We start from the raw sequence: 14,552 nt of genomic DNA, 5'->3' as shown, positions 1-14,552 counted from the left end.
TGTCGGGGGGCAAGTCTTTTCGTCCATTATCGTGGACGGTGCTCACCACGGATGCCAGCCTGTCGGGCTGGGGTGGTGTTCTGGGCGTTCTGTCCGCCCAGGGGACTTGGTCGGTGGAGGAGTCCTCCCTTCCGATCAACATTCTGGAATTGAGGGCGATAAAGCTTTGCCTTCTGAGATGGACGGACCGGCTTCGGGGCCGTCCAGTTCGGGTTCAGACGGACAATGCCACCGCGGTGGCCTACATCAACCATCAAGGGGGCACCAGGAGTGCCCGAGCGGCTCGGGAAGTAGCCGACATTCTGTCTTGGGCCGAGACGCACGTCCCGGCGATAACGGCAGTTCACATTCCGGGGGTGGAGAACTGGCAGGCGGACTATCTGAGTCACCAGACCCTGGACCAGGGGGAATGGTCCCTTCACCCGGATGTCTTCCAGATGTTGTGCGCGAAGTGGGGTTCTCCAGATGTGGACCTGTTCGCGTCTCGTCTGAACAACAAGGTGGAAAGGTTCGTGGCAAGGACGCGCGATCCTCTGGCAGATGCCTCAGACGCGTTAGTGGCGCCCTGGCATCAGTATCGTCTGATGTATGCCTTTCCACCGATTCAACTGCTGTCCAGGCTTCTTCGCAGGTTAGCCTCGGAACCGCACACGATGATTCTGGTGGCGCCGGACTGGCCTCGCCGGTCTTGGTACGCAGACCTCGTAAATCTGGCAGTCGACGCTCCGTGGCGTCTGCCACTTCGAGAGGACCTCCTGTCTCAAGGGCCGATATTCCATCCTGCTTTACAGTCGCTGGCTTTAACGGCCTGGCTGTTGAAAGCCAGGTCCTGAGGGATAAGGGTCTCTCCCCTGAGGTCATTCCCACTTTGATCAAGGCTAGAAAAGCCTCTTCGGGGAAGATTTACTACCGTACTTGGAAGGCGTATTTTGCCTGGTGTGAGCCCAGGGGGTATTCCCCTCGCTCATACTCGGTGTCGAGAGTTGGCTTTCCTTCAAACGGGAGTGGACCAGCGTTTGCCGTTGGCCACGATTAAGGGTCAGATTTCTGCGCTGGGCGTTCTCTTTCAATGCCCTGTGGCGTCTAATTCATTGGTTAGCACCTTTGTTCAGGGGGTGCGACATGTGGCCCCTCCTAGGAGGGAACCTTTACCTCCATGGGACTTGAACTTGGTTCTGTCCGTGTTGCAACAGGCTCCCTTTGAAAAGATCAGGGAGATCTCGTTGTCTCTGTTGTCCAAGAAGGTTGCCTTCTTGGTGGCGATCACTTCGGCTCGCAGGATGTCGGAGCTGGCGGCTTTGTCCTGCAACTCTCCCTACCTGGTGGTCCACAAGGACAAGGTAGTCCCGCGGCCTAACCCATCTTTTCTTCCGAAAAGGATTTCGGAATTTCACCTGAATGAAGACATTGTCTTGCCTTTGCTCTGCGCGAAGCCTAAGCATCCGAAGGAGGTTGCCTTACATTCCTTTGATGTTGTCCGGGCGATCAGGGTTTACCTGTCGTCCACTAAATCTTTTCGCAAGTCGGATTCCCTCTTTGTCCTTCCTGAGGGACCTCGGAAGGGCATGGCGGCGTCGGCTGCGACCATCGCCAAATGGATCAGACAGATCATTGAACAAGCCTATGCCTTGAAGGGGAAGGTTCCTCCCTTCCCTGTGAAGGCGCACTCTACCAGGTCTTTGAGTACGTCTTGGGCTTACCGTCATCAGGCTTCTGTGGCCCAGGTGTGTAAGGGGGCAACTTGGTCGTCCGTTCACACCTTCTCAAAGTTCTATAAGGTGGATGTTCAGGCATCGGCTGATGCCTCCTTTGGCCGTAAAGTTCTCAGTGCGGCGGTTTCCTAGGGACCCTTGTTTTTGTGGGTCCTTGGATATTGGGGTGTTTTGCCCCTGGGTTGCTTGTTTTCCTGGGTTGTTGCTCCTGTTGTGCACGTTTTCCTGTTGCCCAGTTGGTTCTCTTACTGTGGTAAGGTTCCTTTCTCTGATGTGGGTACTGCGTTGCCTTTCTACGGTTGTGTCTCCCACCCCTCATGTCTACACTGCTTTGGGACATCCCATTGGTGAAAACTTGTGAGTGGGCGGCGACTGTCGGAGGACGTAAGAGAAAACGGAATTTTTGTAAAATCTTACCGTAAAATTCCTTTCTCTGAGTCCTCCGACAGTCGCCGCCCCCCGCCCCTCTTTTGGGGTTTTTGTGTACTCTTACTGCTATGCTACCAAACTGAGTTGGGAATGCTGGTGCAGGGAGGTATTGACTGAGGGGACAGCCCCTAGGGGTGTGTCTATGCTAAAAGCTTTTGTATTAACAATTCTTGTTGCCTAGCTACTCCTGCAGAGAAAAGGTCAATACCCATTGGTGAAGACTTGTGAGTGGGCGGCGACTGTTGGAGGACTCAGAGAAAGGAATTTTACGGTAAGATTTTACAAAAATCCAGTTTTTTGCAAAAAATACACAAATTATTAGCAGATAAAAACACAGCAAAGTTTACAAAATTCCTGCTAAATTCTTACAAAATGTAAAAGCTGAGCTGTTGAGTTAATAAATAACAAATAAAATAAGTGAACCCAGCGCTGCCTGTAAAATATTTCTATACAAACTTATATATTTACTCTATGCAACTTAATATATGAAACAAGTATGAGAGACCAGCCATCCTGTTGGAATACAAAGGAACATCACCAACCACAGAGAGCAGAGGAGTTTTCCTAACAGGCGTATTTTTCACTGAAAGTCAGTGAATGAGGGCATAATAGAAAAGGGAGCACAGCACCGTATGATGCCAATAAATAGCTAAATTAATTTTAAAAAATGTTGTAAATTTTTAATTGCGTCTTTGAACATACGCAAAGATTTCTCTTCTCTAAAAGGTTTTCATTTTTCATTTACAGCTTACAGAGTTGGTATAAGACCCCCTAAATCATATATTTTCTGAAAGTACATGACTAGTAGAATAAAAAAAGGTGCTACTGATTTTTAAGGCCACCCAATATTTGTGCAAATGTCTATCCAATCACTATTTTCACAAAAAAAAAGCTAAAATCCCTATTTGCACACATAAACACGCCATAACTTACAAAACTTTTGCTTGATTCCTACTAAGGCCTTGTTCAGCTGGTGTATGCTAAATATACTACGGACGGCCATGTTTACCTGCACGGGAATGCACAGGTGTTCTGTGCATCCCTGTGCATGCTGTCCTATTTGTGTCAGTTGGGATGCAGCAGCTGCAAGGACAGATCTGACATCTGTGCGGGTTTAGGTGAATAGCCCCAAATGCAGACAATGTGAGTTCAGTGACATGCACCCACATGTGTCCAAGTCCATGCAGCCGCTGCATCCCAATTGATCTGGATCGGACTGCCTGCACAGGAATGCACAGAACACCTGTGCATTCCTGTGCAGCTGCTTTGTCCCAATTGACATCAGTTGGACAGCCTGCATGGGGATGCACAGAACACATGTGCAGCTAATCTTGTCCTCACTGTAGTATGACCCGCGTGAACGAAGCCTAAGGCTGGCCATACATGATACAATTTTCATACAATTTTCTGTACAATTTTCTTGAAATTTACCTTCAAGTATGTAGTACGAAGGCCTGCCTAATTGTGAAAGTGTTGTTTAGCTTTGACCTCACATTATGTGGTTTGTGGTAGATCTAACAGAAAATTGTACAACAAAAGTTGAACATGTATGGCCAGCCTTAGGCTTTGTTTACACTTCCAGTTGGGGGGTAGCAAAAATGCACAGTTGGGCTGCATTTCTGCCGCCTGCCAACCACCCTCATAAGCTGCAATAGGCAGCACACGGGGGTGATTAAATGCTGCGATCGTGATACTTTGCGCATGGGGCATAGTTAACCTGACTTGCAGTGAATGCTGCCTTCCAAACACTACATATTCAAGTCTGAGTAAGCACTGCAAAGGCCCCCAATTGCATGTAATGCACGCGGTTGCAGCACATTTGTCTGCGATCGCCTTTTAGGGCTACCCTGGATGACATCATTAAGAGTCTCACTGGGGTGAAGAGTACTTTTCTTCCACAGTCTGGGAAGGTAAATGAACCTCGTTCTAGACGTGGCCCGTCTTTCTCGGCTCACTAAAAGTTTTTTTGTCCTTCAGGGTCCACTGACAAGGGTTCAAAACCTTTCAAGTCCTCCTCGGGAGGTTCTGAGCGGCCCTGGTCTGGAAAGCCGAGAGCTAGACTCTCTAGACACATAGAGAAAGGCTCCTTCACCATGAAGGTGTGCCCTCACCCATGCCTGGGCTGGGGGGACGTTTTCGCTGGTTTCTGGGCCCGTGGACCTCCTTGGTAAACGACAAGTGGGTCCACGAATGGATATTGTCTGGTTGCAAGATAGTTTCGTTCTTGCCCTCTGGAAGGGTTCTTCCCTTCCAATGTGCATCTGTCCCTGGACCAATTGCAAGCTCTCTTTGGGGCGGTGTAAGACCTGCTGCTTCAGGGTGTTATTGTCTGGTATCAGAAAGGTTTCAGGGTTTTTATTCAAACCTGTTCGTGGTCCCAAAGAAGGAGGGCAAGTTACGTCTGATTCTGGACCTCAAGGCCCTGAACTGCTTTGTGCAGGGACAGAAATTCAGAATGGAGTCCATTTGTCATCCCCACATCAGGGGGATTTTCTTGCCTCTATCGACATCAAGAATGTAAACCTGCCCATTCCAATATGTGCACGACACCAGCTTTTTCTCCTTTTTGCTGTAGGAGAAGAACATTATCAGGTCGCAGCGCTTAGGTCTCGCCTCCACTCCTTGGGTCTTCATTATAGTGTTGGCCTCAGTTCTGGCATTGCTACGTCAGCAGGAGATTGCAGTACTGGGCTATCTGGACGACAACCTCTTGCGAGCAAAGTCCTCTACTTCCCTGATGGATGACATGGAGATCACTATACAGACCCTGAAGGAGTCTGTCCTCTAAATTACCAGAAGTCTGCTCTGATTCCATCCAGGAATTCGGATTATCTGGGTCTAACTCTGGATTTGACTCTAGTCGGAGTGTTCCTTCCTCTGGACAATCTCCAGAAGTTGCATGCTGCGATTCATCTCCTGTTGGCAAGCAGATGGTCCTCCTTTCGGACTTGCATGCGGTTGCTGGGCCTGATGGTATCTACCTTCAAGGCAGTCCCGTTTGCACAGTTCCATATGAAGTCCCTTCAAAGGAATATCCTGGTAAAATGAGTCAAGTGTCCGAAGTCTCTGGACAATCCGATCTGGCTGAGCAGTGAACCAGGGGGTCTTTTTTCTGGTGGATCCGCTCTCCGGCTTTTCGGCAGTACAAATCCTTTCTCCCTTGTAATGGAAAATGGTCACCACAGATAGCAGTCTGTCCAGGTTGGTCCGTGGGCTGAGCTTCGCTCAGGTTTGTTGTTGGATGCTGGAGGAGTCCAGATTACCTATCAATGTCTTGGAACTTCGGGCGATCAGGCTGTGCCTGGATCACTGGACGGGTCGCCTCCGGGGGCTTCCGGTGCAGATTCAGTTGAACAATGCCATGGCGGTGGCTTATGTCAATCACCAGGGCGGAACAAAGAGTGTGTTGGAAGCCCTGGAAGTAGCCAGCATTCTCCGGTGGGCAGAACACTTCGTTCCGGCCCTCTCCAAGTACACATTCCAAGTGGAATGAGTGGAAAACTGAGAGGCAGACTATTTCAATCGGCAGGCGTTGGACCAGGTGTCCCTTCATCCAGATGTGGATCTGTTGGAGTCCTGGCTCAACAGAAAGGTGCCAAGGTTTGTGGCAAGGTCACAGAATCCTCTGGTGGACGCCACAGATGCTCTGGTGGCCCCGTGGGGCCAGTATCATCTTATCTATGCCTTTCCTCTTTCCAGTCATTCTATTGGCCCCGGATTGGCCCCATCGGTCTTGGTACGCTGACCTGGTGCAGCTGGTCACCAACATCCCTTGGAGACGATCTTCCATCCTGGTTTACAGCCGCTGGCTTGACACCCTTGCTATTAAAAGCCAGGTGCTTAAGGATAGAGATTTGCCTGTGTCTGATCTTGAGGCTGCTAAAGGCTAGGTAGACTTCCTCTGGGAAGATCTGTAATTGTACGTGGAAAGCGTATATTTCATGGTGAGAGTTGCCTGGAGTTCACCCTTGTTCTTTTTTGGTAGCTTGGATTTTGACAACGGGGTGTTGAACAGAAATTGGGCTTGCGTACCATCAAGGGCCAGGTGTCGACCTTGGCGGTCTTCTTTCAGCAACCCCTTGCCACACACTCCCTGGTGCGTACCTTTTTTCAAGGAGTTCGACATCTGACTCCACTGGAGCACTCTACTCTACCACCCTGGGATCTGAACTTGGTGCTTTCAGTTCTCTAGAAGCCTCCCTTTCAGAATATTTGGGAGACTCCCCTGCTTACGCTGTCTGAGAAGATGGCCAAGAAAAGGGCTGTCTGCTTCTTCTGCTATCATTTCCAAATGCATTGGACAGACGGTGGCTCAGGCCTTTTCTACTACAGGTCAGGTTCCTCTTTTCCCTGTAACGGCACACTCTACTCAGGTGCTTTAATGCTTCTTTGTTTTTTCGTCATCAGACGTCAGTGGCGCAGGTATGCAAGTCGGTGCACACTTTCACAAAATTCTACAAGGTGGATGTGTTGGCATCTGTGGATTTTTCCTTTGGCCGCAATGTTTTGCTGGCTGCTGTTTAGAGGGTCTGTTCCCTCTTTGGGGTGTATTGTTCAGGTTGGGCTCCAATTGTTTTTGAGCTCTTGTTTACCTGGTTGGATATTGTGTTTAGCCTTGGGATTTTTTGCTGTCCCACCCCTCATGTTTGGCACTGCTTGGGGACGTCCCTATGGCTCTGAATAATAGAGAAGCTGTGACTGTGAATGAACTAAGGAGAAAATGGGATTTTTGACTTACCTTAAAATCCATTTCTCTGAGTTCATTGACAGACACAGCACCCACTCCTCTATTGAGTTTTAATACTTCTGACACTCAAAAATGAACAGCTGGCGCACAACAGGGAATAAAGTATCACCAGGGACCATACCAATATCCCTAGGCACACAATGACCAGAGTGATTGATTGACAGTAAAAAGGACAATATTAAAGTCCATGTGTTGCAAGGTCCATACAAAAGTCCATAAAAATCCCAAGGTGCACTCCAGAGGCAGCTCTAGTGACAAGTAGAAGATTTGCTTGGAGCCAGTGGCGCCTGTGTTTCCTTCTAGTACTTCTGACACTGCTTGTTACTAAACTGAAGGAGGAGGATTATACCACCTGGGACTGTCCATAGGCGAAGCCAAGTTTTTTTTCCACCTAGTGTACTATACCTGTAGGGGGGGCGATATAACCCTATGGTTCTGAAAAATGGAGAAGCTGTGTCTGTCAATGAACCCAGAAAAATTGATTTTAGGTAAGTCAAAAATCCAATTTGGTTTTGGGGGGCCTAAAAACTGACTGAAGACCGTCCCTTTCTCTGCAACCTGGGCTGAACTGTAATGAATGAGATAATAGTCTGTATAGAGACTTCTATTCATTCACAAACTGACACAGAATAAACTCAGTTTACTATGTGTCAAGAGAGTAATCCGTACCGATCGCTTTGTTCATTCAGGAAAGAAAAGGGGACTAGAACTCCACTTGCCAATCTCCTGCAGCTGCAGCCAGCGGGAGGGGGCAGGGGGCAAGCCGGCTAGCAGAGCTACATAGAGGGGCCGCCAGGGATTGGTGAGTGGGGGGGCACTGAAGGGGAGTCCCAGCAAACTGTTAAATAATAGGACTGATGGCAATCAAGTGTGCAAAAAATACACCAGAAAACTTTGTCCTATACAAATTACCTTTACTCAAGTACTATGCATCCTACTTCTGTACCTCCTGGCACTGTTCCCATTTTTGCTTAATTTCATACCCCAAAACATTTCTGTTTCTCTTTGGTGCATTGGAAAATAGCTATATATTTAATATGGTATCTTCTTAAATGTGCTGTTTTCATCTGTGATTGCTACATTTAATTTTGGCATAGATTAAGCTGCATGTAAAACAGATAGGTTCCCGTTTCTATAATAGAAATCTGACAATAACAGTTGGTAAAGTAATTATGAACAGTGTTTCAGGTTTGTTTAAACGGTAACAAGGAGTGTCAGCATTTCTGAATTTTCATAAAACTACTCAGCATTTTAGAAAATTATATATTCAGATGCTAACATTTAATAATTTATCTTCTCTAGAAAAAGAAATGTTTAAACCTAATTGCTATGGGGATTACCTCTAGATATCATCCCTTTGGTTTTTAAACACATTTTCCGTTATACTTGCGGTCCTAAATGTCAGTACTCAATTTAATTGTGCTTTTGTCCCACATTGGTAGATTTAGGGTCCTTGTATATGGTACTAATGTATGAACGCCAGATCTTCCTGGTGAAAAATTTATTGCACAAAAAACATGTATTATTGTGTATATGCATTTAAAAGTGTGTAAAATGTCTGCTAGTTAATATAATGTCAAATTATATTATGTACTTAAGGGGCAAATGTGATTTATGCGCATAGTCATGCAAAATACTGACCAATAAAGTGCTCGTTTACACTTGTATTTGGGGAGTGCTAAAAACATGTGGTTGAGCCACTTTTCTCTTTCGTTCATTGACGGACACAGCTCCTGATTCTTCTTAACCATTAGGAAAAAGCTTGACTATGCCTATAGGCAGTCTCAGGAGGGTATTTTTTTTCATTTAAATGGAATTTTTTTTTTTTTCTCTTTTATTATTTTGTTCCTGTGAGAACTACAATCAAGTGTTGGACTGGGTGACGAACTGGATAATATAGATCCCTAGGGTTCCCCCAGTCCTGCCAGCGTCTGCATGCAGACCGCAGCTCTGAGCTAGGTCGGCTGCGATATAGCCCCACAGGATGGGGGCTGGCCTGCAAGTTTAATGTCTCGCGAGGACGCATACGAACTAGCTTCCGCCTGAGTCGCAGTGTTTCCCTCTGGCTGACAGCACCCACATTACGATGGAGCGGTGCCCACCTTGTTCCTGGTCTGGTAATTAGCTGTCCCCTCACTACCCCTGCAGGGTTTTGGGGTGGAGGTGGGCCCCTCCCTGGGATGGTCGGACCCTCGGGTTCCCCTCCCTTGCCCCCCAGCTCCAGTTGGGGGTGGCCCCAGTGCGTGTAGCTGAAGCCCCCACTCTTCCTTTGGGCATCTGCCAGGCTGGGGATTTGTGCAATTGCAGCTGGGCCCCCACATAAATTTAGGCCACCGCTTGTGGCCTGTTGGGCCATATGGTCAGCTTGCCACCTCCCTTGGACTGGGTGGTGCTGTGGGTGCGCTTCATTTTTAATGACAGTTTTGCCGCCATTATTGTGTGGGGCACCTGCATTGTTTTAGCGAGGGTACCCAGCCTGTGCGTCACAGCAGGCGGCCCCCTTTTAATGGGCTATGTCCTATTATGTCCTCTATGGAGGGCTCGGACGGCGACCCCCTTGTTTTTTGCGGGGTCCAATAGATGGTCCGTTTGTGGACCCTTGGCCGGTGTCTCCTTTGCAGGATCGCAATCGGCGGCCTCCCCCGATTGATATGTTTTCGGGGTGAGTTTAGTATATAGACACTACGGAGTCTGCGTCCACGCACCCTGAGTGCTCACATAGTGAGGAGGATTCCTCTGCTCCTCTAGCCGCGCTTTATTAGGCGCTGGTGGATGCACTGTTTGTGTCAGTGCGTGAAACTTTAAAAATGGAGGTTGTGGCTAATGCCGCGTCGGAGGCGCCGGTTGCTTTTGGCACCCACAGGCCCTCCAAAGCGGCGAGGGTGTTCCTCTTTTCGCTTACCTTGAAAAAATTGTCACAAACAGTGGGGCTGTCATAAACGCAGTGGTTGCTAGGCGTTTTTTGCTTGCAGTATCCTTATGAGGATTTACTGCGTAAAAGGTGGACGATCCCAACTATAGTGGACTCGCCAGTTTCCAGGCAAATAATGTAGTTACCTTCGTCCCAGTTGAGGAGTCCGCAACCTTTTCAAGTCCAGCTAATAAGAGGGCGGATGCTCTGGCCAACTATATGTGCGCTGTGGCTGGTTCGGCAATTAGGCCGGTAATTACTATTGCCCTGGTGTCACAAACTCTGACCGAGTGGGCTAAGCTTTTACACTGGGACCTGGAAGGAGAAATAGCTTCCCCCTGTCTTTGCGGAGCTGGCAGACCGGTTGGTCCAGGGGCTACAGTTTGTCTTTGGATGCGGCTCTTTTGATTTCTAGGCTGTTTGTATCAGCAGTGGTCCTTCAGCGTATTGTCTGGCTGATCTGCAGACTAGACTTCTAAGAAGGTCTTACCTGATCTCCCTCTTGTAGGCGGTCGCTTATTTGGAGCTTCCTTGTATGACATCGTTAAGGGTCTCACGGAAGGAAGATTACTCTTCTTCCACAGGCTACCAATGGGAAGGAGCCCCGTCCTAAATGTGGGCCATTATCCTCGGCTCCTAAACGGCCTCTTTGTCTCTCAGGATTTCAAGATTAGGGATCAAAAGTCAGGGCCTCCACCAGGGGTTCCAAGAGGACCTGGTCTGGCAAGCCACGAGCGGGCTCTTCCAGACCTGCTGAAAAGACTGCCTCTGCATGAAGGGGCGCCCTCACCCTTATCTGGGGTCTGGGGAAGTCTTCGCTGGTTTCCAGATCCATGGACCTCCCCAGGACAGGTCAAGTGGGTCCACAAAGTTATTCGGTCAGGCTTTCAGATCAAGTTCGGTCTTGTCCTCCGGAAACGTTTTCCCTTCCAACCTGCACTTGTCTCCAGATCACTTACGGGGTCTCTTTGGAGCAGTGCAAGACTTGTTATTTCAAGGGGTGATTGTTCCGGTTCCAACATTTTCAAGGGTTTTTTTACTCAAACCTCTTTACAGTCCCCAGGAAGGAAGGCAAGGTATGTCCAATTCTGGACCTCAAGGCGCTAAGCTGCTTTGTGCGAGTACAGAAGTTCCACATGGAATCCATTCACATTGTAGTGGCGTCCCTACATCAGGGGGATTTCTTCTTGCTTCTTTCGACATCAAGGACGCCTACCTGCACATTCTAATATGTGCTGGTCACCTGCGCTTCCTCCGTTTTGCTGTGGATGAGGAGCATTATCAGTTTGTGGCACTAACCTTTGGTCTCACCGCCGCACCTCGGGCCTTCACAGGAGTGTTGGCTCTAGTGATGGCATTTTTTGAGTCATCGGGGGATTGTGGTACTGGGGTACATGGATGATCATCTTCTGCAAGCGGAGTCTCTGACTGCTCTGATGGACTGCTGGAGATTGCGAATTCTGAGGGAGTTTGGTGGGATCCTGAACATTCAGGAGTCTGCTTTGATTCTGTCCACAAAAAAATGGTCTTCCAAAAAATGGGGACTTCCTCTCAGTGAGGATCTGCTGTCCCAAGGATCAATCTTCCATCCTGCTTTACAGTCGCTGACTTTAACGACTTGGCTATTGAACACCAGGTGCTGAAGGGTGGAGGTTTGTTTGAATCAGGGATTCCTACATTGTTAAAAGCTTCGAGATCTGCCTCTAGGAAGATCTACCATCGTACGTGTAAGACATAAATTGCATGGTGTGAGTCTCATGGGGTTCATCCTCGCTTTTTCTCTGTGAATCAGATCTTAACCTTCCTTCAATGGGGGATTGAAGAAAAATTGGCCTTGAGTACCATCAAGGGCCAGGTATCGGGTTTTTGCGTTTTTTTTTTACCACGACCTTTGGCCACACACTGCCTGGTGCGTACCTTTTCTTCAGGGTGTCCGACATTTGATTCCTTCAGTGCGGGCTCTGTTGCCATCCTGGAATCTTAATGTGGTGCTTTCAGCTCTACTGAAGCTTCTCTTTGAAAACATTCGGGAGGGTTCCCTGCTTTTGTTGCCCCAGAAGGTGGCCTTCTGTGGTGGCTATCATCTCTGCATGCAGGGTATCGGAATTGATGGCGTTATCCTGGCATTCACCTTATGATGCTTTACAAGGATAAGGTGGTGCTTTGCCTCTGTCCGTCATTCCTTCCTAAGGTGGTCTCTGACTGTCATTTGAATGAAGACTTTGTGTTGCCTTCCCTGTGTCCCAGGCCTAAACATCTGAAGGAAATTGCCTTGCATGTCTTGGATGTGGTCCATGCAATTAGGGTGTACCTGGCAGCTACAGAGTCTGTTAGGAAGTCAGACTCTCTATTTGCTCTCACAGGCGGACCTCATAAAGGGTTGTTTGCACCTTTTGCGACCATTTACAGATGGATCAGACAGATGGTGGTTTAGGCCTTTTGCATCAGGGGTCAGGTTACTCCTTTCCCTGTTTAGGCGCACTCTACTAGGGTGCTTAGTGTCTCCTGGGCTTTAAGCGTCAGTGACGCAGGTTTTGCAAGGCGGCCACCTAGTCGTCGGTGCACACTTTTACAACGTTTTTTGTAAGTGGTTGTGTTGGCATATGCGGATCCTTTTTTTGGCCGCAAGGTTTTGCTGGCTGCTGTTTAGAGGACCTGGTCCTCTTTGAGGGTGTATTGTTTTTCAGATGAGCTCCAGTTGTTTATGATTGAGCTCTAAGTTACCTGGTTCACTATGTTTAGCCTTGGGAATTTTTTTCTGATGTTTTCCCACCCTTCATGTTAAACACTGCTTTGGGACGTCCCAATGGTTAAGAAGAATCAGAAGCTGTGTCCGTCAATAAACAAAAGAGAAAATGGGAATTTTGACTTACCGTAAAATCCATTTCTCTGATGTTCATGGATGGACACAGCACCCACCCCTCTGTGGAGTTGGCTTTCTTCTGACATTGCTTGTAACAAAACTGAGTGCCTATAGCTGAGAGTGGGTGTATACCCCCTGGGACTGCCCATAGGCCTAGTCGAGCTGTTTCCTGCCTAGTGTCCTACTCCTGTAGTGGGCAGTATAACCAAATGGTTAAAAAGTATCAGGAGCTGTGTCCGTCAATCAACATCAGAGATATGGATTTTACGGTAAGTCAAAAATCCCATTTTTTACCACCCTCCTTGAACTGCAAAAGCAACTGTACATGCCAGTACCTCATGTACCCACCCACAAACTGCTATCTGTAAGGATGATGCCCTATTGAGCCAATAAAGTAGCTGATTGTCTTGTAGTGCACCAGCCAATCTTGCACTCACAAATGTTAGTAAACTACACCAGGTGTCCTGTAATGAAATTGGCTATATTTGTGTAATTTTGCATATTTATTTCTTGTAGGAAGAGGCTTCATTTTTTTTTGTTTGGTTTCTCTTCTAGTTGTCTCAGCTTGGACAGAAGTAACAGATGACATGGCCTCAGATCATGTTCCACTTGTCTCCAGGGTGTGATCTGACCATGCATGGACTTAAAGACCCAGCCTATACTTGCACCGTTCCGTGAATCCTTTTATCAGCAGAGTCTGCACCCGTGCCTGCAGGTCTGACAGAAAAAGTAACATACCGTTTCTGCAGACTCAGAGATAAAAACTGTGCTGGTTCCTCTAACTTTTTGAAAAGACTCCCATATTTAACATTTCTGGAGGTTCACCAGCCCCAGTAATTTGGCATTAACTTTCTCTGTACAAAGAGGTTATTTCAAAATAAAAACAAGATATTGTTTAATTTTATAAAGCACATTGTGTGTTCAGAGTTCTGCTTTCTAAATGGGGTTACAGTAGAAAGGGGATTATAGTACTGAATACACTGCAGATTTCTTAAAGTTCACATGTAGCCTTGTTCACACCAGCTGCTGCATTGCAACGCAGCAGCTGATGTGTGGTGCGGTCAGGCCGGACACAGTGATATTTCATAGAATTCTATCAGCCGGCGTTCGTTAAGTTGTGCTGCGATGGTAGAAAGTACTACACACAGTACATTTTTTTTAGAGCACACCACAACAGTACAGTGGTGCAAACCAGCCACGCTGGAGACAAGGCAATTTTCTATGTGGTAGAGGTTGGGTGGGACTGCACTGGAATAGCCACCCAAAGCATTTCCACCGCACTTGGTGTGAGTGGACCTTAAAACCATCTATTACAGAAATCATTAACTTGTTTCAGCGCATAGGACACTTTTAAATGGGAACAATACAAATGGACTGACTCAATGAGGCAAATGGCAGTAGCTAGTAGCATTCACCTTTATTATGTCCTATCTCATTCAAGTTTTGTTATACCCTGAGTTTTGGACAGAATGGAGGAATGTCAAACCCTTGTCCTTGTCAAATGCTACCCGGGGCTCCATTAAAGAGTTTTCCTAACCTTCTAAATTGGGGACAATATTTTAACAGACAGGAAGTGAGAGAAAATATGCAAGGGACAACAATAAAATATCTGACACGGGTTCTACCATTCCCCTACCTAAAGAAATCTATTGTAACAGAATACACTTTCATTTCACATCAGTGTTGTAGTAGCAATATAAACAATAGTTATTATTGCCATTTAAATATAAGCTTACCTGAAAAATCTTTTATGTTGAGTTCTGCTTGTCTGCTGGCTGTCTCATTCCACACCTTTTTGTGTGCTTTACAGCTTCTCCTCTGCTATTTATTTTCAATTTCTAAAGACTACATATCCCATGGTACCATACTGCCTGCAAGTAGATTATTGTA

General features: G+C 47.3%; 1 protein-coding gene across 1 annotated transcript in view; it reads left to right on the top strand.

Moving 5' to 3' along the window:
- Positions 1-13,573, top strand: part of SCFD1 (sec1 family domain containing 1) — a 326,499-nt gene extending 312,926 nt beyond the window's left edge. The window contains exon 25 of the mRNA XM_082275124.1: positions 13,218-13,573. Within this exon, the coding sequence (XP_082131250.1) occupies positions 13,218-13,241 (24 nt within the window). The 3' untranslated portion in view covers positions 13,242-13,573. The remainder of the gene's footprint in view (positions 1-13,217) is intronic.
- Positions 13,574-14,552: the final 979 nt, after the last annotated feature.

Source organism: Pelophylax lessonae, assembly GCF_965119305.1.
Source record: "Pelophylax lessonae genome assembly, chromosome: 13".
Taxonomy (NCBI): domain Eukaryota; kingdom Metazoa; phylum Chordata; class Amphibia; order Anura; family Ranidae; genus Pelophylax; species Pelophylax lessonae.
Note: the sequence above shows the minus strand (reverse complement) of the source record. Positions and strands in the feature narration are given on the sequence as shown.